We start from the raw sequence: 21,841 nt of genomic DNA, 5'->3' as shown, positions 1-21,841 counted from the left end.
TTTAACGGGTAAAAAAATATTTTCAACTTCCTTCATAATTTATTCAAAACCTGCTTATTAATAATATAAAGAATGCAACTGCATTTGAAAAATTGATCCTTACAGTCTATGTTATTTAAATTTCCATCTAATCTAATTTCATTAAATATTACTTTTTGAAAAAACCCTCTTTAAGTTTTTAATAGTAATACAAAATTACAGATACAAGTTTCTTCAACTTTATAAATATTAAAAACTTAATCATATAAAGCATGCAGATCTATTTGACAAACTTATGCTACACAATAAATTACATAAGATTAAATGTGAATCAATAAGTTTTAATAAAAACATTTTTTTTAATAAAACCCACTTAGCGTCCCAAGTGGGTTTTTTCAAGGTGGGCCCACTTGTCAATAGAAAGTGCAAAGTAATTGGAAAAAAACAAATTTTTATTCCGCGAATACTGACAAATATACAGTTTAAAAATAAAATAATACAAAGAAATTAATTCTGTCAGCATATTGTTTAGGTATGAGTAAGTTTACTTTTTATAACGCAATTTTTTCCTTTGTAAAAAAATATTCAAAATCACTGAATTCAGTACCAACTCTAGAATAATTGCCGGTATAATCTTATCGGAACTATAGAAAGAGCAAAGTAATTGTAAAAAAAACTATATTTGAATTCGGCGAATACTAATAAATATACAGTTACGTACAAAAAAGATTAAATGCAATTCATAAAATTTGTTTATAATTTAAAGTAATGTCAAAATATAAAACAAAACTACTTTTACGTACTTGCAAAATTTACTTCAGATTGGCGAATTTGGCGTAGAAAATCATACTTTTAATTCACGGTTAAAAACATAACACATTTATTACATAAACTTCTTTAATGGATCGAAACAGATTTATACTTCTTATAAAATAACTTTAAAATCAATACTCAATTAAAAACTCACCTGAATTAATATATAACAAATTAGATACTCTGCTTCGTTACCTAAACTTTGCCGCCATATTGTTTTAACTTGTGCTATCCCATAACCCCATGCGGTTTCTGCCACCTGATTGGTTGAATTGTGAAGTTGCTTCAACTCTTTCGAAGAGACGTGAAAGAGTTGAACAGCAGTTGATCCAACTCGGATAAGTATAGCACACCTATGTTTTCGGACGGGGTTGTCTTCAGAGTTGAAGTTGAGGTTGAGTTGAAGGTTGAATTGAATGAATTTTCGCTATGTGTGATATGACCTTTATGGTATTATCCATGGTAACGAAACTAAACCTAAACGATGAGGGATGAAAAAAAGCTTATTAATATCTGCAAGAAACATTTTAAGAAAATTGTTTGACCTGATTCAAACAAGAAATTCACAGTGGGGTAGTAGAAACAATATTGACCTTGTCCATCTAATTAAACAAAACAAAAACAACAACAAAAAACTTTATTTGTTTCAGAAGATCATGACTCATGGGATGGCCGAGCCATAGAAAAAGTATGCATGAAAATATGGGGCTGCTAAGAATCCTACATTGAAAACCAATGATCTCAAGACGCAAGAGAAGATAATTCTATGGTGTAAGAAAAGACCTAACCATGATCAAAATAATCAGCCGGATATCCAAGGCTAAGAATTTATTGTAACAATCAATTCTTAGCCTTGATGATTAATCTAAAACCTTTAATTGATTAATCAATTGAATTCTAAAATAAGTACAAGTAAGAATTATAGTGAAAATACTTTTTTTCTCCAATAAATTGCGATATCAGGCCGACTGACTTGTATACTGGACAAGGAGCTGGGATTTTGTGTTCAAATCCCTCTCTCTCTATTTTACAATTTTTAAATTTTGCCAACATTTGGAAAGCCTCACCCCGAATGAACTAGAATATAGTAGCTTTATATATGAATTTTTGAATCCTTCATGTGTAGTGGTGTGTGAAATAACTTTAAATCAAATTTACTAAACAAACAATCATACATTATTAAAACATAAACTTTGCTACTACAAGAAGAAAACATCTCACAAAGTGGAAGAACGTTATTGTTAACCCGGTATATACCTTTGCTTTGCACTTTCTAATAAAAAACGGGACAAAATTTGTGTCGTTTTTCCTTTGTTCCGTTAATTTTCATATAAATATTTCTTTAAAAAAGAGTAAAGACTAATAACTCAATCGTTCTATTTTTGAAATTTATAGTGCAGAAGCATATATTGATATTATAAATGTCTACGTTTTTATCTGAAATTAGGTTACTGTGATATTTTAAAACTAAAGGGATAATCGGAACTAGAAAATATCATATTAGTCTGAACATAAATATCCAACTACGAGGTGCATCCAGAAAGTAAGTTTCCCGAATTTTAAAAAAAAATAACTCACACTTTCAGGAACATATTTACTGGCAACAAGTACAGCAATGTTTCAGCTGTTTTTCAACATAGCCACCACCAGAATTGAGGCACCTGTCGTATAGTGGAACCAACTTTTGTATCCCTCTGACGCAGAACTTTGCCGCTTGTGAATGGAACCAGCGTGTGACAGACGTCTACCGTTACTGTGAAACACTGCGGAAATTGTGACGTGCCATTCAAAACAAGAGGCGTTACTGTAGGTGTTGTGCTCCTCTATGACAATGCTCGTTCACATACGTCACGACGCACAGCAGTTGTTTTGACGGAATTTGGCTGGGAGTTGTTTGAAGATACACCTTACAGCCCTGATCTGGCTCCCTGTGATTTTTACTTTCTCTTGAACCTCAAGAAATTACTGTCCTCCTATGAGCGTTTTGAGAACGACGAAGAGCTGAAGACTCTGGTTCCATTCACAGGCGGCAGAGTTCTTCGACAGAATGATAAAAAGTTGATCCCACGATACGACAACTGTCTCAATTGTAGTGGTGACTATGTTGAAAAATAGCTGAAGCATTGCTGTACTTGTTTACCAGTAAATAAGTTCCTGAAAGTGTGAGTTATTTTTTTTAAATTCGGAAAACTTACTTTCTGGATGCGCCTCGTATCTTTATCATAAAGTACTTTTTAATTCACAAGTAAATATTATGTTTCCACAACAAAATCTTAAGGTCAATGACAATGTTTTCTCTTTTCAGTTATTCATCTTCAGCGTGATGAAAGGTCCATTCGTCGAAGAGTTCTTCCAGTGCGTAACGTATGCATTCTACACAGCTCTGTGGCAGGAACAAATCTACACGACCCTCACACTTGTCCTCATGTTTTTGCTTCCTCTTTTAATCCTTGTCGCTACATACATAACAACGTTTATCACAATTGCAAGTAAGCATTCATTTTTCTGTATTGCAGGTATTTCGAGAAAAATTTCTTCTTCAGATCTGTGTCTAAAATTGTAGAAATGACCTCGCGAGTGAGTATAGTTCGTTTACCAGGAGCTGGCACTTGGCTCCGCCATCATCACGTGGTATCCGACGATACTATTTCGCTATTTTTGGGAGAAGGATGTGAACAATCCTGAACAAGGTTGCTAGTTGGCGATTGTATGTCAAAAATATTTATTTTGCAATTTTTATGTGCATTTTTTATCATTAAATATTTCATAAATTTAATGACATTTCTTTCTTTTGAGTGAATTGTATGTCCTTTTTGAGACATTTTGCTGCAATATATTTTATTAGTTAGAGTAACGAACGATATAATAGCAGATGATAAGGAGAAGTAAGTGACTGAAAAAGAATCCACTGTTTGCGTTTGGCAAGCAGTAAGAGTTGTCTCAATTTTAAGAATGGGGACGTTTCTCTCTATACTCCCCGTCCTTAAATGAACTCTTCGACCGAGGAGGTGGAGCCAAGTGCCAACTCCTGATGAACGAACAATAGTGCTGCTAACTATCCGTGGGTTAGCTAAGTCACACTTTTACCCTAGCGTGCTATCATTTCAAAAGAAAGGCTCTCCTTTCTGACTTAATTCTCAGAACTAATGGCTGGGGAACTTAGCTTGTCGAAGTATCATTGAAAACAACAACAACAAAATTTCCCGCAACTTTTTGTAAAATTTATTATAAGTTTTTTAGATTTTTCTTGTCTGTGATCAGTCTGTTGCAGTGCGTTACCAATTTTCATAAGCAGGTGCAAAAATTTAAAATAGTGTTAGTAATATTGAAAGGAAATAAAAATTTTAATCTTTTACATTTAAAGCTGGTAGAAGAAAGAAATAATTCTAAATAAATGTACATAGATATAAGACATATTAATTTTTATTTTTATTTCTAAAGTGAAGGCTAATCCTACGAAATGCTCAGCTTTCTTATGAAAGAAGTGACGGCACTTTTTAAGTTTTCTCAGGTGCATACGATCACTGTGTAATTTTTTTTCTTAAGTGCTTTGATAAGTCTACAATTGGCAAATGTAAATAATGATTTGATTTTATTCATTGACATTTTCATTATAGCTGCCACATCATAATAAAATTAAAGTTATATTTAAAGACTACTTTTTGTGACCGGGCATTGATGGGTTAAGGTGGTTTTTCGAAGGCTCCGTCGTAATACGAAATGATGCTTTTTTGTGAATAATACGCTATTTTTATACACACTGTGAGTTTGCAACTGTTACTCATAACTGTCAGGTCAAGTTTAGCCTATCTAAAGTCAGCGCTGACTACGCTTATTTTGAAAATGGCGCAAAACGTCAATATGGAGAAAAGCCTCAGTTTTGTGAAAATGAAAAGCGTTTGTGATCTAAGTTTTGAATGTTTAAAAACTTACTCCAATGCTGCAGTACCTGGGCTCCTAAAAATTTGCAAAAACCGAGAATACGGCAGTAATTTTGATAATTTTTTTCTAGGGGAAAAATGCAGTCAAATTGGAATTTTTTTTAAAAAAAGTTAATAACTTTAAATATTTAATAATCTTTTAAAATATTTAAGTTATTTTCCTGTTCCAAAGCCCAGATTATTCTTCACGGCAAGATTATATATATATAGTTTAAAATCATCGCATTGCTTCAAGTGTAATGCACTTAAACTATGACTTTTTTAATTTTCCTTGGCGACAGAGCTTCGAAAAACAGCGTTAACACGTTGAATGCCATGGGGGTCAACAGCAACCGGCGAAGCCAAGATTATCAGAAACACAGAATTCGAGTAAATTTTCAATTTTTTTTATATTATTATCGTTACTAAAATGGTTTGAAGAAATTAATGCAATATAGAACATACAAAAATAGTTTTATTTATATACACAGAGATGCCAACTTGCTCCGGACAGCGAATAAATATTTTCAAGTGGTAGTTTATTAATTGTGATTCTTGGTTTAATAAATTCAATTTAGTAGATTTTTATCCACCACTATTTCTAAACAATTCGTAGGCTTATATAATTCACCACTTTTTATCACGTATGCATACCTGCCAACTTCTAATCCTTTCAGGGATGATTTTCCCCAGTGGTAGTAAAATGAAATTTAAATTACAATTTCAGGCCAAAAAGTTTTTTGTATTTCGAGCATACTTAAGCAGACTACAAAGTTAGTATTACATATGTATATGTATGCTTAATTTTTTTAAAAATAGTGGTGGATTAAAAATATTTTAAATTAAGTTTATAAATGCAAGAAACATATAGAAAGTATACATTTTGCTACCATTTTAAATATAGAAATATAATTTTACGCCAAATGTGTAAAAGTTGGCAGGTATGCGGATTGCATGCTAAACCTTTTAAAAAACTAGCAAAATCTGTCTAATATTTGCAAATTTAATTTGTAGTTGTTTGCAGTTTGGTCAGCCGGGTAAGCTATGTAAAATTAGCGTGTCATTCAACGTGTTAAAAGGAGTTTGACCTTCACTTCATACAATTGAAATACATGCATATTTATGATTTTTAGAAAAACTTGCATGTGTATTTATACTCATATCAATCGTACCTATACTAAAACACATCGATTAATCTTACTCTGGAAAAATAAAAAGAATAAATTCTGCCTGCCTAAAAGTTTAATATAGTGTTCATTTTCTTATCACTTAAGAAAATCCTCTTAAAAAAAAAAAAAAAAGTCGTTGACAGATGTGAATCTAAAGAATTTCGAACATTCTCTTGAAATTCTTGTCTCCACTTTCAGATGCTTTTCAGACCGTAGCAACCATGATTTGTGCATAAACCTCAAAACTATTAAAACTTACATGAGTAATTTGTCCACTTGCTGCTCCATGGAACAATTCCCGATAATAATCCATCAGAATCGTCACTTGAGTGAAAATTCATTCCTAAATACCCCCCAAGGGAAGAATGTATGTTTCAGAAAAGCAATTACAGCATTTATTGAGGCTCATCGTATGTTTGTGTAATGAGTTAGTCCCATCTTCAGGGTTCTTAAACGCTCATAAATTACTCAATTAAGCAAGAAATAGGTTTTAATTTTTTAAAAAATGAGTCATTGTTCAAATCAAATTTTCTTGCATTGTTTTTTAAATGAACAATTAATTAATATACCAGAGTGTTTGTTTTTCAAAATTTTACAATCATTTAAATAATTTTTTTATCAAGATTTCCTTATAAAATTACTTTTTTTTTCACTTACTGTGCAGTAAATTTGTTTATATATAAGAAAAACTGACTTTTTATACCTTAAAAAAAACCTTTGGATTTGCACTTAAAATAAATTAATGAATTGCAAATATTTTGAATTAAGGATAATATATAAAATTTAATAATAACTGTGCTGTTAGGTATCAACCAAACGGGTAAAAAGTGGTTAATATATAAATATGTACCATAAAGCATGTTTTTTTTTCTTTTAGCTTTTTCAATATTCATAAAGTTCATCACAAACATAAAAATAGATTTTTATATTATTAAAATATTCTAATGGGCATGGGTCATCTCTTTTTTCTTGAATTAACCCTTTCTGTAACAGCAAATTTCGATTGTACAATTTTAGTCAGGTAGGATAGGAGCAAGTGGGATCTTTGGCAGTACAGTCTAAGTGAAGCGGCCATCTGTAACTCTTTTTTGTTTATAGAATAGTGCTTCTTCAAAATTCGTGAACGCTTAAAAGCAATTAATTTTACATCTCCAGCGGTTTGTGACATTTGTTGAATTAGTGCTTCCAGATTGGCTACATTGCACCGGAAAGGGTTAATCTTCATAATGAAATAACTTTAAACGCTTTTTACTTTTTGTGCGCTTCTATGCGAAAGAAATAAGTATTTTCAAATTAAATCTGGTTGTAAAGGATTATATGCTGGCAAAATAAATCGAATTGAGCTGACCTTAGTTGTTATTTCTCAACCAGTTTAAATACAGTGGAGAGTGGAAAAGTTTTTAAATGAGGGATTTTAATCTATTCAATTATTTACACTCACATAATCATCAAGGTTAATAATATCTAATATGCAACATTCAAAGATCAAGCTTTAAACTTATTTTTCGATTATATGGTTAATTTGTAAGAGACAGTTAATTAACATTACAAATAATTTCACAAAAATAACTTAATTTATTTCATATTGTTTAAAATCAATGGTTTAAAATTAATTAATTAGAAACCACAAAAGCGAGGCCGATAGAGACAATCAAGCATAATAAAGAGAATGCGAAGGTGGACACCATTGTTATTTTTAATTTTAAATAAATTTTAAAAAATGTTCTTTTTCAACCTATCACTTCCTTACTGGATTGTATTACTGGAAGGTTACAGGTACCTTTTGAACAAAGCAAAAGCTTATAAAAATATTTTTTTCAAGAAAAAGAGCAAAAAATAGAAAGCAAAACTTTGCGTAAATAGTAGTTTTCTTATATAGTACTATATAGTAGCTTGATTATATATCACGATAGATTATATAGTCTAATAATATAGTACTTTGAATATAGATTATTGTAAGCAAAGTACAAATTTTATAAGAGTTAAAGTATTTTTTTAATTAATTAATATTTTGAGTGCATTAAAATTCCAAACCTGGACCAAAGGATTAAAACAAATTATTTAAATAAAATAAATTCAAAACACTTTTTCACACATTTTTTAAAAACTTCTTTAATTTTCAGATTCTGGTAAGTTTCAGCATGCACCACCTTTTGTGAGTAAGTATTGCAAAAATGTGGTATTGTGTTTATAGTTTGTGTCACAATGATAAATACCCTTATATATTGATAAACAGATTCATACATTACTTCATACACGTTATTATTTACTTTAATTTATGTTATTAGATTGAAGATTTATTATCTATACATAATAATAAACGCGGCTGTGTGTGTGTCTGTTTGTCTGTCTGTCTGTCTGTAATCACAATATATCGCCCCAGAAGCCTCGCCCAGGCACGAAACTCGGCACATAATTGTGTTTTGACATAATGAAGAAGTATTTTTTTTTTCTTTTTCAAAAATTTGAATTATTCTTTTAGTTATCAGTCATTTTGTAAGAAAATTTTTGCTTTTTCGTCTTCAAAGAGCCATATTCAAAAAACTATTAAAAAAGGCATATACTTTTCTCCACTCTTATAAATGTATGCTAATGCGAACCTTACAACTGAAATTATTAATTTTCAACAACTTAAACCAATAATATACGAAGGAATTTATAATTTAGTTGTAAGGTTCGCCTTAGTTTACATTTATCAAAGTGAAGAAAAGTTTAACTTTTGTATTAAAAATGTGGCAACATATTCGATACGTAAATAGAACGCTTCGCTTTGATATATTTGTCCCTGTTCATAATTGTTATAATAAGTTTTTCTTCTTCTTTCCACGCTCTATTTGTTTTCTTAAGCCAAGACGATAATTTTTGTAGCGATATAGAAATAGAAGTTGATACCATAAAAAATTATATAGAAATAGAAATTGATACCATAAAAAATTAATTTGTTTTCGTGTTCTTTTCATGTATTTAGCATTTTAGTTTTTTTTTCTTAGGCGTTGTAGCTATATAATATATAAAATAGGAATTTAAGACAAAATTGCAGGACAGGAACACTTTAATTGTCCACTAATCTTAGGATTTCCTCCTATGTTTTAAAAAACTTTATTTGTGAAAACCTTTAGCGTGGCGGACAGCTGGCCGCCTTAGGTGGCTAGTAATAAATAAAGGAAATAGATTGCTACTTTTCTATAAAATTTTAAATTTTGGTAGAAACCGACAGAAAATTAATAGAATTTTTGACACACCCTACAAATCGTGTACCACTTAGAAAAAAAATTTATAGTTGTTAATTTTGATGCACAGAAGTTGAGATTTTTTTTTAATATTAGCTCCCACTTTGGAAATAAAATTTCAAATATATTACTATCAACATTATTATCATTTATCTGGGACCATCGACAGACAAGACTTTAATAGCATCACAGCACTTTTCGCAGATGACAGAGGAATTGTCGTGAAGTCCAAAAATCCCAACATTGCCCAACGGAAACTCCAAGAAAACTTACGGAAATAGAAACCTGGTGTCTAGACTGGAAGTTTAAAGTCAACGGCCAAAAATCGAAACTACTAATCATTCAACATAAAAGAAAAACTATCCTCCCAAAAAATCAAGTTGTTCTCTTTAACGAAACTATACCCATAGTCATAAGTGCGAAATATCTTGGTCTGGTCATAAACAGCAAATTTAATTGGAAAGATCACAACAAAGCACAAGCAGCCTGCCACAGATTACAAAGCCTTCTTCAGAACCCTAAAATGGAACTCAGACTTAAACGTTTACTTTACATCTCGATGATCCGTCCCATCCTAACTTATGCATCTCCAGCTTGGTGCAACATCTCCACATCACTCCTTAAAAAACTCAAAATATGCCAGAATAAAATCCTCAGGAAAATAACAAAAGCAAGATAGTTTATACGCAATAAAAACATACATTGCGACCTCAACATAGATTTTTTAGATCATCATATTGCAAAGCTAAATTTCAGATGTTTTGAAAAGACCATATATTGTGACACCGCAGGATTCAATGAAATTTTTACTTTTGAAAACTTAAGAGAAGACATAAACCTCAGGCCGATGGCAGCACATTTTTGTAGTGACGTAATTTTGACTAAAATACAAAATATTTAATTTCCTTTTATTCCAATTGCATTCCAATTACCAGAAAGAACCACCTTAAAGATTAAATACAAGACGAATGGGAAAAAGGCCGCTAACGGCCCCAGGCGCCCAGATATATTTTGATGATGATGATGATCATCATTTATCTAGGAGCATGCGACCATTAACCTATCCATATTGAAAATTTTGACGGTAAAGTCAGGGCTGCCAACTTTCCAGGCGTTTTGTGAAAATTTATACTAGTGGTAGCTAAGTTTATGTTGTAATGTATCAGAGCTAAAAGCCTGTATAAACGAAGACTGAAAAGAAAAAAAAACTGGTAAGAAAGGCATTTCATTCTAGCATTTTTTTTTTCGAGAAACATTACACTTCTGTAGCTACGGAGAATTTTTTGCAAAGGGACTTTTTTACGAGAGTGTGACGCCGCATGCGTTAATGAAATTTTTAATTTTAAGAAATTGAGAGAAGACATAAACTTTGAGCCAATAGCAGCTTATTTTTGGAGATGCAACTTTATCTAAAATACAACTAATTTAATTTTCTTTTCACTCAAATTTGCATTCCAATAACCAGAAAGATCCGCCTTAAAGTTAAAATTTCAAGATGGATGGGAAAAGGGCAGCTATCAGCCTCAGGCGCGGAGATAGATTTCGATGATGATGATGAGAAAAAGTAGATGTTGTTAAATAGTTTGAAAAAGAGAATAGAGTTACTCCTTCCGAAAACAAGTTTAAGCTGAAATAGTTTTGCTACTAGCTATTCTCCTTTCCCGTCTCGCTTTCACCCATGTAATGTATTAATTTTTATTCATTTAAACTTATTTTCGACACCACGAAATATAAGTAACTTTTAAGTTTATTTGCAACTCCACTTTGTTCCAGCTCTTTCGTGGTGAAGCTTTTTAAATATTTGCAAAATTAACAAAAACTCTGGTTTTTAAATGTCTACCACTCTATGAAATATTTTATGAAAAGCGTAGTACACTGGTGGACAAAATTAAGAGATGGAAGAAATTTTCCCAAATATCTCAAAAAATACTGATTTTAAATAAATGAAATTTGGTAGGGATATAGCTTATTCCATGATAATAAAGTATGCAAAACAAAAGTACCATTCACTGGCAAGACCTATAGCCAATAAATCCAATGTACTCCGAATTTAAGGATAAAAGATGACAATAAAAGTGAGGCTTGTACAGTGTGTGTTGCCTCTAGTATGGCGTATGGTCACCCCTGGCAGACAGACAGCATGCACAGCGAGTATGCTTGCCGTTAATAAGGGAGTTAAGGAGGACTTGTGGAAGACCCTCCCATTCTTCCACCAGGAATTTAAATTTTTAACTCCAGAATGATTCTGGGGGAAGGTTGGCGCATCGCAATAGCTCTCCCAAGAGCATCCCAAGCATGTTCAATAGGATTCAGATCAGGAGATTTGGCTGGCCAATCCATTCGTTGAATATCCTCGCTTTCCAGATACTCATCAACCATGAGAGTCCTATGTGGTCGCGCATTGTCGTCCATAAAAGTGAACTCAGGGCCAACAGCGCCCCTGAAAAGACACACATAGGGCTCTAGGACCTCCTGCCTGTACCTCTGTGCAGTCACGGAACCATTGTCAAACACATGGAGTTCACATGTGAGAGTGTCTTACATGTGCTAATGAATGTGCGAAAATGCTTTCCATCTCTTAAATTTGTCCACCAGTGTAGTTGGCAAACTACACTGGTGGAAAAAAAAATTCTGGGTATAATTAACTAACCATTTTTGGTGTTAAGGTATAATAAATTTTTTATAGTGCATTTAGCCACATTTTTTTTATTTACTTTTTCTCTGTTATAGTTTTATTTATTTATTTATTCATTTGTTTGTTTGTTTATTTACTGACAACACATATTTTCATGTAGATAAGAATCAATTCATGGCTTCATTACAAAAACATTTCATTTAAGAAACAAATACATTTTTTGCCACTAATTTCTTCTAACAATCGTTATTTTGTCGATTTTATATAATCGTTTGTCCGATAGCTACAGTTCTGTATTTAAAACTGAAATGTATTTAGTTTACTTCAACACCAAAAATGGTGTCAATTATACACCAAAATGTTTTACAATATCGTAACAGGAATGCAAATTATCGTAAACCCAAAAACTGGGTCTGATGTTCAACGATGGTTATAAAATAATATAAAGTAAAACTTCGATAGAAAAGTTGCCGCTTCAACTTGTTGTCGCTCTGACTTATAAACGGTCACCTAATGAGAGAAGGAAAACCAATAAAATGGTTTATTCTTAGTTTGCGTCTGTGATTTAAACTCTACGACGATTACCTATCTGAAAAAAAAAATTCCATTTAATTTTAATTTTTTAACTAATTTTATATTTTATCTATTAATTTTTCTTCCTTTTAAACGTTTTGTTACAGAAATTTCAAGAAATATTTTTACTAAAGTGTTTACTTCATAGATGGCAGCACTGAAACGCAATTTGCTTCATATTTTTTTGACCAAAAATATTTTTAAAAATTATTTTATATGATTTAAACTATAAGCACTGTTTTATATTAGCGAATTTCTGTTAACTTAAACCTTTTAACTTTTTTCACCATGTCGGATGATTTCTGCTTTCTTTCTTTTATCTCAAACTCATTTTCCATTGCATTTTTATTTTTTAGAGACATAGATACATTATATGGAATAATTTTATTTTTATCTTAGGATATTTATTCTGTATTTTGAAACATCACTTTTACCATCGTAAAAAGGAATGTGCCCTGAAGAGAAAGGTCCTGATGAATGTGTCCTGAAGGATGCTGATTTTGTAACGTTGTTTTTGAAGTCAACTTCAAATAAACGTCAAACTAACCTTAACACCTCAAAACAACTTCAAATAAACCTAAAAAATCCTTATATTTTTGTAAGGGTACTTTCTAAACCTCCCCTTTGCCATGCGTTTTAGTAGAGGTGTTCTAAATAACACACACTGCTAATACACATAGATATACATGATTATACAATATTGAATAAATTCCGGCAGGAACTAGACTATTGCATAGATATATGCCATGTGACAAAGGGTTAATACGAATAAATACTGTAAAGGCTATAAATGAACCTGAAACTGTTTCGGAGTTCAGTACGTAGTTTGATTTTGATGAATTCATCAAACTTTCTTACAATAGTCTTGATTTAATATGGGAGAAAATTATGAATGACTCTGTATTTCTTGGCAGATATGAATACTGTTTGTCTAAGATAGGTACTATGACAGCCACTAAGTGTGCGGCAGTCTGGTGCTATGGAAACAAGAAGAGGGCATTTTAGGGAGGGTAGCTTAGATGAAGAGGTCTCCTTTCTCTCGCCGAAACCAGTCCTAAAGAGGAACCTCGCACCCCTACTTAAAATAATCATACCCCGTTACCATAGTCAGCTCCAGATGAATGTCTGGCAGAGTACCTATCTTAGAAAAACAGTACTTGACCAGGCACATCCGAATGTGGGTAAATATGAGACACTAATTTATCATTTTGTATTTCAGGCCGCCAAAACATGTTCTCTGAACGTGTGTCACGCACTGCTTCAGGCGACGCTCGTCACAAAATACTCCAGAAGGCAAAAGTAAAATCTCTTATGATCACAGTCGTCATCGTTCTCACATTCGTTGTGTGTTGGACGCCATACTACGTCATGATGATCATTTTCATGTTTCTGGATCCAGATGAGCAGCTCAGCCAAGACTTGCAATCTGCCATTTTTTTCTTTGGTAGCTCCACCGCTCTGCTCAATCCTCTGATCTACGGCGCCTTCCATCTTAGAACACCCAGGAAGGCAGCACGGTCGAAATCTACCTCTTTTATCAACCACAGCACTACTTCCAAAATGGACCACTCCGTAATGAGTTCTATTAGAAGAAGTAAAATTATTCGAAAAAGTAACGATGAGTTGGCTTGCTTCCACACAAATGGACACCNACTTTGTTTAGATAGTTTACAATGGTGCACTTTAACCGGTTATCTTTTCACCAATGGTTTCACAAATTTTCTTATGGCATGTATTGTTTTGATAAATCACAATTGAAAATTTAAATCTTCGAGTTAGCTTCGATACCTGTTTTCTCCGAGTGGAGCTCGGTCACCCGCTGGTTGTATTTAATAACAGTTATTTAATAAGTTATTTAATAACTGTATTTAATAACAGTTAAGTATTTTTGATGAAAATTCTGATTCTGAAAACTAATGACTATAGTGCTTTGATAATTTTGAAAATGAATACTAAATAATATCCAAATAACATTTATTAAGAAAAAAAGAGAGATAATAAGAGATTACAAAAATGTATACAAAATAAATACAGACATGTAAAAACAAAAATATTTATACGAGAATATATACAAATACTACTAAAAATGTAAAAACAAACATGTCTACATATTTGTATTCCTGCGTATTTTGACAAAGTTGTTCTTTTTATATAACTATTCTTACTTTTTAGAGAAAAAAAAAGACGAATAAATAATATTTTAAAAAATATAAAAAATTACAAAATACAGAATGGTATTAAAAAATTGTGTAAACTTTATCTTTTTTGTTTTCAAAGCAAATGCTTCAACTCAAGTAGAACCAATGGAACCTTATTTTTTGACTTTAATATATTTTAACTATTTTTGTTCAAATTTTTCTTTAAATTGTTTTATATGACACTACATTTAAAAAGGCAAAATATCTTATTTTTCCGTTTTTAAACTCGGCAATTTTTTCATAAATAAATAGTTCTTTTTTTGTTATTTTTCGAGGTTCACTAGCCTCGGCAGTGTTTATTCTAATGTAGGTATCACTTTGTATTAAATTAAGATTTTTGACAAAAAGAAAGATGTTAGGGTTTGTTGCTCCAAAAATGAACTGAACCTGCTGTGAAAACTCTCACAAGAATTAGTTGTTCGCCACAGATCAGAAGAGTCAGCTGCCCACATGGAAGGAGGATACGGCGTGTTAACATCTAAGTCAATGCAGTTTTTTGTTAAATAATTGTGTATGGGGTCCCTCATTTGTTGGTTGGAAGAAACAAAAAAAATGTAAAAATTTTTAAAAAAAAGAGGAAGAAAAAAACACCAAAAGGAACCACCAGGAAATATTACCTTGTTAATAATTATATGGATTTAACTGCTTGTAAAATTCAGGATGATGCATCAAAATTTAATTTAATTAAACATTGAAAGAAATGTTAGTATTTGAAAGATATTAGGTTTATTTTTCAAAAATTTAGTAAATGCATAAGGATTAATTTAAAGTTTACGCATAGGAACTGTTCTCACTTCATGCTATTTGACAGACTCACTCTTCAGCAGCTCTAAAAAAAATTTTAATATCGATAAGTACACTTATTGTTTAGGGATTTCTTCTCCTTCTATATCTCTACAGCCCTTTACGAACCCTAGCTATTCTGTTCCATGTAGGCATCGATTTTGATTTCTCTCTCTACCTACGGATCTCATATTGTACAAATAATATTTTTTCGACAAATTATTTTTTAAAATATAAGTACTTTCTAACTTTTGCAATTTTTTTTATTTCGAAAATGTTAGATCACATCGAATCAGTCTTTAAATTTACATAGCTAATGTTATGATTTTTATCAGAACTTTACTAACCAGTTCTTCTTTTCCAGTGCCTTTTTAGTGCATTTCTCCTTCCTCACATGTGACTCTTTTATGTTAGTTTTGTGATTCATTTGTTTTAATCAGTATTCAAATTTGACAAGACTGTGCAACAAACAAGACTACTTCGATTTTTCCATTTTCACTGCCACACGTTACTTTTATAAAACACCGTTGCATAGCCATGAGTTAAAAAGGTAGCAACTGTTTTCAAAATTAGCAGCATATCGAATCAAGAAAACTTGAAAGTTTTTTTAGTGACTTTACAAAAGTTTCATTTTGAGATAGTAAAAATCCATGCAAAGAATAAAAAATGTAAAGAGAAATATAGTAAATATTTGATTAAGTTAAGTAAATAGCTTCTTTATGTTTTAGCGGATTTAAAAAAAAGTACCAAGAAAATTTAAGATTTATAATATGTATTTTTGCTACATTTTGCTACTTTATTTTGTAGAAAATTGAAAACAAGGGAGAGAGAGAAACTTTTCTCTCTCTTATTATTATTTTTTTTTATGTGCATTTGTGAATTTTGGCCACAAAACATATTATTGCCTCACACTAAACTCATGGACACGAATTTTTCAATTGTCAGAGTACAAATTTACTTTGAGAATAATTAGTAAATATTTAAATATGCTATTTCTTTAGTTATTATTATTAATATAGCGTAATTACAAATTATAATAATTATAAAACGTAATAGTTGGCAAACCTGTGAAATGGTACAGTGAAAAAAAAATTTGTGTGTGCGTGCGTGCGAGCGTGCGTGCGTGTGTGTGTTACTTAGTATCTCTTCCTTCTGATTTTAGAATATTAGTTTTGTTTCATTTTTAAAGTAGTAACTAACTATTATAAGCAATTCCTAAAGCCAAATGGACGGAATAGTTTGGCTGCATGACGCTCTATACTGCAATAATTAATTCCTTAAGTAAACTTCTAAATAAATTGTTGCCTAACTAGTACTACAATATAAGTTTATTTCTATAAATATGGAATGGGCTCTGACTTACGAACAGCCACCCCTCATGAATACAAGTAATACTTGTAGACTTTACTGTTATGGAAGAATGTATGAATGAAGGATAAAGTCTTCTAAAGTTTTTATCCATGTATGCAGGCTCTGACTTATAAACGGTTACCTAATGAGAGAAGGAAAACCAATAAAATGGTTTATTCCTAGTTTGCGTCTGTGATTTAAACTCGACGACGATTACCTATCTGAAGGGTTTTTTTTAATTTTTTAGCCAATTTTAATATTATTTTATTAATGTTTCTTCCTATTAAACGTTTTGTTACAGAAATTTCAAAAAATATTTTTATCAAAGTGTTTACTTCATAGATGGCAGCACTGAAATGCAATTTGCTTCATATTTTTTCGACCAAAAATATTTTTAAAGATTATTTTATATGACTTAAACTATAAGCACTGTTTTATATTATTTTCTTCGTAGCGAATTTTGGTTAATTTAAACTTTTTAACTTTTTCTCCATGTCGGTAAGTTTGCTTTCTGCTTTCTTTCTTTTATCTCAATCTCATTTTCCATAGCATTTTTATTTTTTAGAGATATAGATACATTATATAGAATAATTTTATTTTTTATCTCAGGATAATTATTCTGTATTTTGAAACATCACTTTTACCATCGTAAAAAGGAATGTGTCCTGAAGAGAAAGGTCCTGATGAATGTGTCCTGAAGGATGTTGATTTCGTAACGTTGTTTTTGAAGTCAACTTCAAATAAACCTCAAACCAACCTTAACACATCAAAACAACTTCAAATAAACCTCAAAAATCCTTACATTTTTGTAAGGGTACTTTCTAAACCCCCTTTTGCCATGAGTTTTAGTAGAGGTGTGTTAAATAACACATACTGCTAATACACATAGATATACACGATTGTACAATATTGAGTAAATTCTGCCAGGAACTAGACTATCACATAGATATATGCCATGTGGTAAAGGGGTTAATACGAATAACTACTGTAAAGGCTATAAATGAACCTGGGACTGTTTCGGAATTCAGTATGCAGTTTGTTTTTGCTGAATTCATTTAACTTTCTTACAATAGTTCTTGATTTAATATAGGAGAAAATTATGAATTACTCTGTATTTCTTGGCAGATATGAATACTGTTTGTCTAAGATAGGTACTGTGACTGCCACTAAGTCTTCGGCAGTCTGGTGCTATGAAAACAAGAAGAGGGCATTTTAGGGAGGGTAGCTTAGATGAAGAGGTCTCCTTTTCTCTCGCCGAAACCAGTCCTACAGAGGGACCCCGCACCCCTAATTAAAATAATCATACCTCGTTACCATAGTCACCGCCACAGCTCCAGACGAATGTCTGGCAGAGTACCTATCTTAGACAAACAGTACTTGACCAGGCACATCCGAATGTGGGTAAATATGAGGCACTAATTTATCATTTTGTATTTCAGGCCGCCAAAACATGTTCTCTGAACGTGTGTCACGCACTGCTTCAGGCGACGCTCGTCACAAAATACTCCAGAAGGCAAAGGTAAAATCTCTTATGATCACAGTCGTCATCGTTCTCACATTCGTTGTGTGTTGGACACCATACTACGTCATGATGATCATTTTCATGTTTCTGGATCCAGATGAGCAGCTCAGCCAAGACTTGCAATCTGCCATTTTTTTCTTTGGTAGCTCCACCGCTCTGCTCAATCCTCTGATCTACGGCGCCTTCCATCTTAGAACACCCAGGAAGGCAGCACGGTCGAAATCTACCTCTTTTATCAACCACAGCACTACTTCCAAAATGGACCACTCCGTAATGAGTTCTATTAGAAGAAGTAAAATTATTCGAAAAAGTAACGATGAGTTGGCTTGCTTCCACACAAATGGACACCTGTGCGCTCCGAACACTAGTCAGCGAAAACGCAAACCAAGTGTGGTTAACAGTTACGGCAGCTCTTTAAGGAAACCGAAAAGCAACAGCAACATAACATCATTTTAAACAGTGTCCTGATGAACTATAATTTTAGATCAGCAATTTTTCATCAGGCAAAGAAATAGGTGAGGGAATAAATCAGTCAGGTAAAATACACGTAAGATGAAAGTAAAATTAAAATGGGTATGCTAGTTACATTGCTTCAAAGGAAATTACCCTTTTAATATCCGACTATTTATGCTACAATGATGTAAAAAGTGACAATATAAAACAAAGGAAATTACATTAATATTTCAGTTTAGCGGTAATTTTATTATTTAAATTACCACCTAATTGATATAAATAATTAAAACGCAATCACATAATTTCCAATTCAGGATTGACTCTATTACCTAATTCGGGAGTGGGAATATCAAATCTGAAATTTGTGTCATTCTGAAAGGTACAGATTTGTTTCAAAATAATATTTTTAGTTTAGTTCATTTTGTCTCAATGTACAAGTTTATAAAGAGCATATAGGTTCACAGATATTCACTTGTTTACCATTTTGAAAATAACACTCAAGAGAAAAATCATATAACCTTAAAGTAAAGCATCATAAATTAAAATGTATTATCCCCTTCTTCCTACCATTCCCTACGTAGCAGAGAAATGGGAATAATTACCATTAACCAGAGGGAATTGTTAAAAAAAATCCTGGTTAGGAATATATAGTAAATTACGTAAAAGCTGTTGAGGGAAACTGATTACAGATTTGAAATCTACGGCGTGAAATGATCTATGCTCCGTTCCATGATCTCATGCAACAGAAAACAAAAGAAAATTTTGTTTCGCAGAGTAATCTATTTGTGAGTGAGGAGCATGACACAAGCAAGAATCTTATAAGAATTAATATACAAATAGAAACGCAATGCAGTGGCACCACATGCCGAAAAATCATTCTTCTAAAACTGCATTCTTATGAATGTTCGTCAATCGAAGCCAGGTCATTTGCGGAGCCTGTATGGCAACTGCGAACACCAGCTTTAAAAGTTTCTTAAGTTTAAAAAAAACATGATATGATAACTCGGCGTAATGCTATGAATTATTAACCTGTCTTAAAATTTTTAGTTTATGAGGTTTGTAGGCATGCCGCGCATTGGTATTGCATATCAACAGATAAGGATTGAACAAAGATATGGATGCACTTCTATGCGAACTCTTTGTAAGCAATCTTTCGTTTGACAGCAAGTATTTTAACTCTTAGCTCTCTTTGAGAGATAATGTTTGAAACTTCCAGCAAAATTCGACAAGCAAAATTTGGATTGATCAAAATGGTAGGGAAAATTAATAAATAACTTCTTTGTAATTTTTATACCAGCAATTTTAAAATTGTTCTACAGGATTGCAATATTTATAATAGATTCACGAAGATTGCATGAGCTCTGTGTCAGCCGCCGAAGTCGGCAATAAATCGATTCGTCGGAAAAAAGAGACGATGGGTGATGATTGGCGAAATTTTGAATGCCTAATTTAAATGAAGATATGTGAGAGAGAAGAAAAAAGGAATAAGGAGGAGAGTGCACAAGCGTGATCGTAGAGGTCAATTGACCACTCCACGATAGTCGTAAGTATGCGCATCCAGAGGGCCGAGGATAATAATGAGAAAATAAAGCAGTTAAGGTATGAGTAAAAATCTGAGCACATATAAATAAACAAACAACGAACTATATACATAGTAAAAGTCGGCGATAAGGATGTAATAAAAATTAAACAAAAATCAAAAATGTTGAAAAAATTAACAAAGTGGGCTATACATATGGTTAATGACGATAAAATAAAACGAAGAGCCGCAATGGCTCAAGGGATAGAGCGTTCACCTTCCAATGAGGCAAACCGGGTTCGAATCCCAGTCGATACGAATTCTGCATCCGGCTTGCACTGACCACAGTGCCGGTGTGAAATACCCTTAGTGGTAGACGGATCATGGGTTAGAGTCCCCTTGCCGTCAGGCTAACCGTGGAAGGTTTTCATGGTCTTCCTCTCCATGTAACGCAAAAGCGGGCTAGCTCCATCAAAAAAAGTCCTCCACGAAGGCAAATTTCTNAGTTCGAATCCCAATCGATACGAATTCCGCATCCGGCTTGCACTGACCACAGTGCTGGTGTGAAATATCATTAGTGGTAGACGGATCATGGGTTAGAGTCCCCTTGCCGTCAGGCTAACCGTGGAAGGTTTTCGTGGTCTTCCTCTCCATGCAACGCAAATGCGGGTTAGCTCCATCAAAAAAGCCCTCCACGAAGGCAAATTTCTCCCAATACGCGATCCAGGAGTTCCCCTATCTTCTGGATTAGGTTCAAAATTACAAGGCTACGGAGTTGAAAATTAGTAGTCGTAAACCCATAAAATTGGGTCGGCTGTTCAACGGCGGTTATAAAAAAAAAATTAAAAAGTAAAATAAAACGAAGTCTGATTTTAAAAAAAATATACATATATATATATATAAAGCGAGCTCGAAACTCGGCGTCGTAATGGTGAGGGCATATGAAGTAAGTCGTTAACATTAGGATGCAGGTGAAAAGGCTATGCATAAGCATGATGTTGAAATTGTAATCGAGATTCCATCATGTGGACCCTTCTTGTAATCGAATGTTTTTACTGCTTTATATATTTGGTTATATTAAAATGTTTTTTAAGTGGTATTGAAAAAGGAAAAACGATTTTAACTTCCTACGCTCATTCTCATGGATAAGAACTTTGCGTGGTTAAAAAGAACACCATGTCTAAAAGCTTCAAGTATGATCCTTCAAATTATGCCAACAGTTTTGCCATGTAAAATCTTTAAACATTTGCTGCTAAAAGAAAAACTGATAACATAGAGTTAGTATCGAAGTGTTTCCATATTTTTTTCCAAACCCTATATATTATTCCTGCAAGAACATTTAGAATTTATTCCAATACGATTCTTGCTTGCTATCATGATCCCGATCAATATGAATATTTTTTAACAATAATATATGTTATATTCTTTTTGATTTTCCCAGATAAAAGCCAATAATTAAAACCTTCGTGTCACCAGATTTGACCCGTATGAAAAAAGGACGTTGTCTAACAATGAGGCTAGACGATAACAAGTTAATCCATCAAAATTTAACATTCCTCAGACTGATTTCAAAAGTTATGAAAAATTGTCTATTTCGTCCACTTGATTTCCATAATGCATTAATAGGAAACAATAAATACGTATTTTGATCTGAAATTCAGTGACTGCGATAAATTTAAACTAAAATTGTTGCCAAT

The 21,841-nt window shown here is 32.4% G+C and overlaps 1 protein-coding gene across 1 annotated transcript; it reads left to right on the top strand.

The window, feature by feature from the left end:
- The first annotated feature begins 3,070 nt into the window (after nt 1–3,070).
- On the top strand, nt 3,071–20,637 carry LOC107448213 (uncharacterized). The gene is made up of 4 exons (XM_071179227.1): nt 3,071–3,281; nt 8,005–8,040; nt 13,539–14,051; nt 18,090–20,637. Exons 1-4 carry the CDS (start codon nt 3,116–3,118, stop codon nt 18,626–18,628), a joined length of 1,254 nt encoding a protein of 417 aa, XP_071035328.1. The 5' UTR covers nt 3,071–3,115; the 3' UTR covers nt 18,629–20,637.
- The last annotated feature ends 1,204 nt before the right edge of the window (nt 20,638–21,841 follow it).

Source organism: Parasteatoda tepidariorum, chromosome 3 (genome assembly GCF_043381705.1).
Source record: "Parasteatoda tepidariorum isolate YZ-2023 chromosome 3, CAS_Ptep_4.0, whole genome shotgun sequence".
Taxonomy (NCBI): domain Eukaryota; kingdom Metazoa; phylum Arthropoda; class Arachnida; order Araneae; family Theridiidae; genus Parasteatoda; species Parasteatoda tepidariorum.
Note: the sequence above shows the minus strand (reverse complement) of the source record. Positions and strands in the feature narration are given on the sequence as shown.